This window comes from Asparagus officinalis, chromosome 8 (genome assembly GCF_001876935.1).
Source record: "Asparagus officinalis chromosome 8, Aspof.V1, whole genome shotgun sequence".
NCBI classification, from domain to species: domain Eukaryota; kingdom Viridiplantae; phylum Streptophyta; class Magnoliopsida; order Asparagales; family Asparagaceae; genus Asparagus; species Asparagus officinalis.
The window spans coordinates 104602346-104610281 of record NC_033801.1 but is presented as its reverse complement, the minus strand read 5'-3'; the positions used below and the strand labels follow the sequence as shown (position 1 = coordinate 104610281).

At 35.4% G+C, this 7936-nt stretch overlaps 1 protein-coding gene across 3 annotated transcripts; it reads left to right on the top strand.

Moving 5' to 3' along the window:
- Nucleotides 348-7856, top strand: LOC109820065 (sucrose synthase 2-like). Of its 3 annotated transcripts, none has more exons than XM_020386130.1 (16): nt 348-708; nt 2087-2220; nt 2799-2928; nt 3024-3175; nt 3255-3450; nt 3793-3911; nt 4001-4217; nt 4565-4660; nt 4744-4917; nt 4993-5109; nt 5192-5358; nt 5444-5668; nt 6134-6452; nt 6987-7231; nt 7313-7451; nt 7533-7856. In XM_020386130.1, exons 2-16 carry the CDS (start codon nt 2123-2125, stop codon nt 7587-7589), a joined length of 2451 nt encoding a protein of 816 aa, XP_020241719.1. In that variant the 5' UTR covers nt 348-708; nt 2087-2122; the 3' UTR covers nt 7590-7856. The 3 variants fall into 3 exon arrangements, with proteins under 3 accessions (XP_020241719.1, XP_020241721.1, XP_020241720.1); XM_020386132.1 differs by lacking the exon at nt 348-708 and adding an exon at nt 1234-1254; XM_020386131.1 differs by lacking the exon at nt 348-708 and adding an exon at nt 1344-1367.

Here is a 7936-nt window from a genome sequence, read left to right as displayed (position 1 = left end):
TGAGGAAATTAAGTTAAAAAAAAACTAGGCTCATTCGTCATTCATGCCCATTTTTTGTCAACCACCATTTATCTCTTAATCAGGTAAGAATTAACTGATCAGATTATAGATGTTTGACAAACATGATGTAAGATTATGAATTTAGATCAAGATTGATACCAATAACTAAAATCTTTATTAAGTGTGGTAGCCATAGAACTGTATAAGTCAACTCTCCTGAAGCCACTAAACCTTGGGTCAGAACCCAAACTCTGAAGTCTCTAACCACATCAAACCATCTTAAAATTTGGGACTTTCAACCCCTCATGTGCTCTAGTCCCCTAAAATCGAAAACAGAGCATGAAAACAGGGGAAGCTTTAAAAGGAAAAAAAAAAAACAAAACTTCTTAATCTCCTTCAAAAACCCCCACCGAGATGGATTAATATTCAGAAATAAAATAACGAAAGAGATGGGCAGTAAAAAAAAACCAGGAGCCATGGCAGTAGGTGGTTTCAGTGAAACAGAGGAGGGTCTCCCTCTCAAAGGGCTATTTAAAGGGGCCTCTTCTTCCTTCATTTCTCATTACATTCATCCATTGCTTCTTTTCTTCTTCTATTTCCTGCATTGTTTCGTTTACTCTGTTTCCTTGATCTCTTCTCCTTTCTTTCTTTCTTTGATCTTTGATCAGTTTCGGTTTCTGTGTTTTGGTGATTCTTGAGGAAAATCAGGTAATTGGTTGCCTTCATTAGTGGAGAAAATTGGTAGAGCAGTGTTAACATTTTATCAAAAAAACATGATTCCTTTTGATTTGATCATGATTAGTGACTGTCTGTTGACAAAATTAGCATGTGGGTTTTTTTGTGCTGAATATTTTTTTTCTTTCGATCCTTAAGTTCATATAGAGTGAGTAGTTTCGTTTAATCAAGCTGAGTTAGTGACGCAGTTTCCTTCAGTTTTTTTCTTTTTCCTTTTTGCCAAAAGTATTTATTCATTTATTCTTCATAATCACAGATTTTTGGGAGTAATTTCAGCATTTACTGATTACCTTTTGCTTATTTTAGGAGAGTAGAATATAGTGTTGATAATTAAAACGTGAAAGCTTTCGCATTAGAAGTTTTCCTTTTGGGTACCAACCAGGACTCCTGTTTGGCTTTTTCTCCCTTGAATACGCCAAAAGGGTTTTATTTACATTACCTCGCCTCTAGTTTCCATCCCGTCTGCAGTGTTTGTTTCCCTGTTAGAAAACTGATCAGTCCTTCAAATATTTCCCTCTTGTTAGTTTCTGGTTCTTTTGCTGATCTCATCCTTGCTTTTGCTTAAATTTATGGTCAGGTGTAGTGAATTCGTCACAGTCAAAAATTTTACTGAGAACTTAGATATATCATAGGTAAAACTTGTTTCTCCAAAACATTAGTTTGGTTTGTGATTTAATTTGTTAATTTAAAGTATTTTAGTCTCTGTAGATATAGCATTAGATATAGTTTGGTCTAACTTTTTAGAAGTGGCTGCTGGCTAGTCTATAAAGGTTATTCTTCTTATATGTGATGTGTTTATGTTGTATATTACTTTGTTCATTCATCAAAGTTGCCTCATGCTGAAAAATTAGGATCTCTGTGGTAATAGTTTGGTTTGTGATTTAGTCGGTCAATTCAAGAACTCACTTCTCTAAAAACTTCCCTGTGGTTATTATATATGGTTTGATCTAGCTTTCTATAAGTCAGTATTTTGTAAGAGAGACTGTTTTGATATGTGATGTTCATAATTTGTATAAAAGAGGCTGTTTTGATATGTGATGTTCATAATTTGTATAAAAGAGGCTGTTTTGATATGTGATGTTCATAATTTGTATATGTTCTTGTTGATTTCACTTAGGTGCCTTAAAAAGGCTCAAAAGTTTTGATATGTGATGTTCATAATTTGTATAAAAGAGGCTGTTTTGATATGTGATGTTCATAATTTGTATAAAAGAGGCTGTTTTGATATGTGATGTTCATAATTTGTATAAAAGAGGCTGTTTTGATATGTGATGTTCATAATTTGTATAAAAGAGGCTGTTTTGATATGTGATGTTCATAATTTGTATATGTTCTTGTTGATTTCACTTAGGTGCCTTAAAAAGGCTCAAAAGTTTGAAAAGAAGCCATGGCCGATCTTGCTTTGAATCGCCTCCACAGCGTGAGGGAGCGCGTTAGTGATGGCCTCTCAGCTCACACCAATGTGTTGGTTGCCCTCTTCTCCAGGTCTTGATTCCACTTACCCACGGCTTTAATTCCCCCCTCCCCCTAAATTTAAATTTGATGCAAAATTTGTGCTTGGTGATAGTTGTTTATTGTGTAAAAAATTCTATTTCTAGGATCACTGTGGTTATGATATATTGAAATATATAGAACTAAGCTATGGGTTCTATTATTGCCATGGAGATTGATGCCTAAAAAAGCAATTTACTGGCTGTCATAGTTTCATTTTTTTAATACAATATAACTACATTGAATGAGGTCTGATACTATATGGTATATTTAGTCCAAGTCTTAGTGGGTAGCTACATATATTCTTTGAGATAAAAACACTCATGCTGACCTATTAATAAAGATAGAGAATGCTATTGGCAATATATGGGGTCAAGCTGTCAAGTGCTGGAAAAACAAATTATATGGATTCATGTTAGCAGCTCATACATACACAAATATTGTTAGGTTATATGTAGAAAGTATTATTCAAGAAAAATTCTCACAAGGTCAAAGTTCTAATAAATGAAAAGACTGCATTCATGCATTCTCAAGATGCTGACATGTTATATGTGAAATTTTGGTTGTGATAGGCTTGTGAACCAAGGGAAGGGGATGCTTCAACCCCATCAATTGTTAGCCGAATACGAAACCCTGATATCTGAAGACGAGAGGAAAAAGCTGAAAGATGAGGCGTTTGAAGATGTTATCAAAGCAGCACAGGTTTTAAAAACAGCACATTTAATACAATATTCCAAATTAAAATAATTTAATTGTTGATTAGAATTTTTTGATGATGATAACAAAATTTGATGCAGGAAGGGATAGTAATTCCTCCATGGGTTGCTCTTGCCATTAGACCGAGGCCTGGAGTCTGGGAATATGTTCGGTTGAACATAAATGAACTAAAAGTAGAGGAACTTACAGTACCTGAATACTTACAGTTTAAAGAACAACTTGTTGAAGAGAAGTATGGGATCATAAACTTCTCTAAATGATCATATGGATGATTTGAAATTTTACTAATGTCAATTTTGTTTCTTTTGTAGCACTGAAAATAATAACTTTGTGTTGGAATTGGACTTTGAACCCTTCAATGCTTCATTTCCTCGTCCCTCGTTGTCAAAGTCCATCGGTAATGGAGTGCAGTTCCTTAACCGTCACCTCTCTGCAAAATTGTTCCATGATAAAGAAAGCATGTATCCATTGCTTAACTTTCTTAGGCAACACCACTATAACGGAACAGTAAGTCTAGTGTCCTTGCCATCGTTACTTTTCCCAGATTAATCTCATTTGCTTGATATTAATAATTTGTATCAATGGTTATTGTTCTTACCATGTTTGTGCTGTTATGTACTAATACTACCTTGAAAAACTGCATTTAGTTTGCTAAATAGAATTTTAGTAGTTGCTGTGAAGGAAAACAAAAATTGATAGATATACTCTACTTGTGATACAAAAAATTGGAAATGAAAGCAACTACAAACAATCAATCCAAATATCCATGTCACACTATTTTGAATATCGATTATACTTGACTTATTTCTGAATATGTCAGATTATCTTAATTCTTAATGATAAATGCAGACGATGATGCTAAACGATAGAGTACAAAGCCTTGGTGCTCTCCAGGATGCACTTAGGAAAGCAGAGAAGTATCTATTAAGCATTCCACAAGACACGCCATATTCTGATTTCAATTACAGGTATCTCCCATTTAATGCAAAAAATTCCAGTACCTTTCTAAAATCTGCTAACATCACTACTAATGCCCATATAATGAACTTTTACTTAGATTTCAAGAACTTGGCTTAGAGAAAGGTTGGGGTGACACTGCTCAGCGTACACATGATACAATTCATCTGCTTCTCGATCTCCTCGAAGCCCCTGATCCTTGTACCTTAGAGAATTTTCTTAGCACAATACCAATGGTCTTTAATGTTGTTATCCTCTCTCCTCATGGATATTTTGCTCAAGCTAATGTTTTGGGATACCCTGATACTGGTGGACAGGTATAATAAATTAGATGATTAGTTACATTCCGTACCCTCAGGTATGGTGAAATTACATAGGTGCCAAGAGTCTGCATATCTATACGGGTAACCTTGATATTACTGATTGTAATTACATGGATAAACTTGGGAGTTGCTTGTCTCCACTCCACTCCAAGTTCACTCGTGTAAGTACAATCTGTAATCTCAAGATTAGCTGTGTAAATATGCAGATTGCTGGGTCACCCGTGTAATTGCACCATACCACAAGGTACCGGAATGTAATTAATCCTAAATTAAATGTTTTAAACATTTATAATTGAGACCATTATTTGGCTATTTATCTGATGTTCTACTTATGTTCATAGGTTGTCTACATTTTGGACCAAGTCCGTGCCTTGGAAAACGAAATGCTTCTTAGAATAAAGCAACAGGGCCTCAATATCACTCCTAAAATTCTAATTGTGAGTGTTGAAAGAACAATTGTCGGCTTTATTGTTCTGCATGTCTCTTTTTATTTAGAAATTATATTGTTCTCCAATTGTAGGTGACTCGATTGCTACCCGACGCTGTGGGGACCACTTGTGGCCAGCATCTCGAGAAGGTTCTAGGAACTGAGCATACACATATTCTTCGAGTTCCTTTTAGATCAGAGAAGGGAATTCTTCGTAAGTGGATTTCACGATTTGAGGTCTGGCCTTATCTGGAGACATATACTGAGGTAATTCTATTATCTAATCAATAAATTTGAAGTTTTTTGCAAAGATCTTATCTTATACTAATGTTTATCAAATAGGATGTTGCAAATGAGTTGGCTCGAGAGTTGCAGGCTATTCCAGATTTGATCATTGGAAACTATAGTGATGGAAATCTGGTTGCATCTCTATTGGCACATAAACTAGGAGTTACTCAGGTTCAAAATGCCCTGATACTCTGAATCAGTATTATTACCATGAATAATATTATATAACATTATGTCTTTTTTGCTCATATAGTGTACTATAGCTCATGCTTTGGAGAAAACCAAGTATCCAAACTCTGATATTTACTGGAAAAAGTTCGAAAATCAGTACCATTTCTCTTGCCAGTTTACGGCTGATCTGATTGCAATGAATCACACAGACTTCATCATCACTAGCACCTTTCAAGAGATTGCCGGAAGGTAATATTTGACTCAATACTATGTATTCTATATCTATTTTCAATAAATTTTCTCAGTCTTGATTCCATTTTTCTACTCGTATCAGTAAGGATACTGTTGGTCAATATGAGTCTCATACTGGCTTCACTCTTCCTGGATTATATCGAGTTGTTCATGGGATCGATGTCTTTGATCCAAAGTTCAACATTGTTTCTCCTGGAGCTGATATGTCCATCTACTTCCCTTACTATGAGGAGAGCAAGAGACTCACATCTCTTCATGCTGAAATTGAGGAGCTCCTTTTCAGCTCAGTTGAGAATAGTGATCACAAGTAAGTTGTAAAAGGAGTTATCTTCTTATTCATTGATTATTGATGAGGAGAATATATTGAATACATCTATATATCATTGGTTGTCTATAGAAACTCCTACGAAAGAAACTCTAATAAGAATGCGAACTGTAACGATGGGAAATTATAAGAATGAAAAGCACAATATTTCCCGGCTATGTTTTGGTGTTTGTTATCGAGTAAACCAAACAAATGAAAAAAAATAGAAAATTTAAAAACAAAACAAAGACTTTTATCCCAAATTTTTGGGGTTAGCTACATGTGTCATGTTCTTCCATTCAGTTATATTATTAAGCACTATCTCATCTGTTAGGTTAAATATTATTATATGTTTCTTAGTTGCTTCCAACCAATTTCCCCATTAACCATAATCTTATCACTTTTCTAATTGGTGTATTTACTGGCCTATTATCGCAGACAAATATTTGATCTTATTGGTTCTTGTAGGTTTGTGCTGAAGGATAGGAACAAGCCCATCATCTTTTCAATGGCAAGGTTGGACCGTGTCAAAAACATAACGGGGTTGGTTGAGCTCTACGGTAGGAACCAACGGCTTAGGGAGCTTGTTAACCTTGTCGTGGTTGCTGGAGATCACGGGAAAGAATCAAAGGACAAAGAAGAGCAAGCAGAGTTGAAGAAGATGTACAGTCTCATAGAGGAGTACAAATTGAATGGTCAGATACGTTGGATCTCGGCTCAGATGAATCGGGTTAGAAACGGGGAGCTGTATCGATATATCTGTGATACCAAAGGCGCCTTCGTGCAGGTACTCATTACTTGATTCAGTTGTGATACTACTGCCTGTCTGATATCGAAATTTCAATACCCAACTAACATATTAGTAAGAATCAATCAAACAGTAGAAACACATGTTCTCATAATAATCAGTTCAAATGAATAGAATGTGTTTTAGGAGGGGATCAATATTACACGAGACTTATAAACAAAAATCCTATCCATTCTCTACTGTTTCCAGTTCTCTAAAGAGCTTGCTTATACAATCTCCAAAACAACAAAAAGTCTAAAGCTGTACGAGGGTCTAATTTTATAATTTTATACTTAAACAGACCTTTGCATGTTGAATGTTCTTTCCATTTACCAAATCTTGGACTATTTCTCACACAAATATCTCTTAATAGTCCGTTTTAAATGAGTGTTTGGTGGGATTTGAATATGTATTTCTCTGGTACTATTTTAAAGATCCACAGCACCAAAAATCAGAAGTTGTGAGTGAGTATTGAGGGTCATAATTCTATACTCGTAGAATTGAGTCTAATATACATGCTTTCTTATTTCTTAGCCTGCTTTCTACGAAGCATTTGGACTAACAGTGGTTGAGTCCATGACCTGTGGTCTGCCCACATTCGCCACTTCTCATGGAGGCCCTGCAGAGATCATTGTTCACGGTGTTTCAGGCTTCCACATTGACCCCTACCAAGGCGATAAAGCTGCTGATCTCCTTGTTAGTTTCTTTGAGAAATGCAAAGAAGATCCAGCCCATTGGGAGGAAATCTCTAAAGGAGGATTGAAGCGTATCGAAGAGAAGTATAAAATTTTCCATTAACTATATCAATCTATGGGATAAATTATGTTGCTTGTTTTGTGATATGAATTTGAATTGTGCAGGTATACATGGAAGTTGTACTCTGAGAGACTGATGACATTGGCTGGTGTTTATGGCTTTTGGAAGTATGTTTCCAAACTTGATAGGAGAGAGACTCGCCGATATATTGAGATGTTGTATGCTCTCAAATATCGCAATTTGGTAAGTTTCTTTGAGTATGTGATGCATTGAAAAATTAGCATATATCTTGTTTGTATTTATGTTTTCGATCTCTTACTGCAGGCTGGATCAGTTCCTCTGGCTGTAGATGGTGAGAGCACAGCAAATGGAACCAAGTGATGCAGGAGGAAGAAGGCTTTTCTTCTGTCATTATTGTATTTGTTATCAAAAAATTGTGGGAGTTTGATCTTTATCTGATTTAAGATTTGATGCTTTATTGTTGTGAGCTTGCATAAGGCTTCAATGCCAAGTTTTTGTCAAATGCAAATTTCTTGCATTTGCTATGTGAGTTGAGCTAAGGAGTTGTAGTTGTTGATTCCAGAATACTGCAGGTTATTTGTTCTCCTCAAGTTTGATAAAAAAGAGTTCTTGCTTTTTGGTGAAAAAGTCGAGCTTGGTTTAAACCTTTTGGCTTCTGTTTTCAAAGTTACAACTTCAGCGCTTTCTTCTATATATGCGGGAATTAT

Excerpts from the sequence above, each read along its gene's own strand:
- LOC109820065 (XM_020386130.1), top strand. The coding sequence starts at position 2,123 with ATGGCCGATCTTGCTTTGAATCGCCTCCACAGCGTGAGGGAGCGCGTT. Across the intron at positions 5,110-5,191 it reads ATAAACTAGGAGTTACTCAG|TGTACTATAGCTCATGCTTT; the intron begins GTTCAAAATGCC and ends TTGCTCATATAG. Across the intron at positions 7,232-7,312 it reads TTGAAGCGTATCGAAGAGAA|GTATACATGGAAGTTGTACT; the intron begins GTATAAAATTTT and ends TGAATTGTGCAG.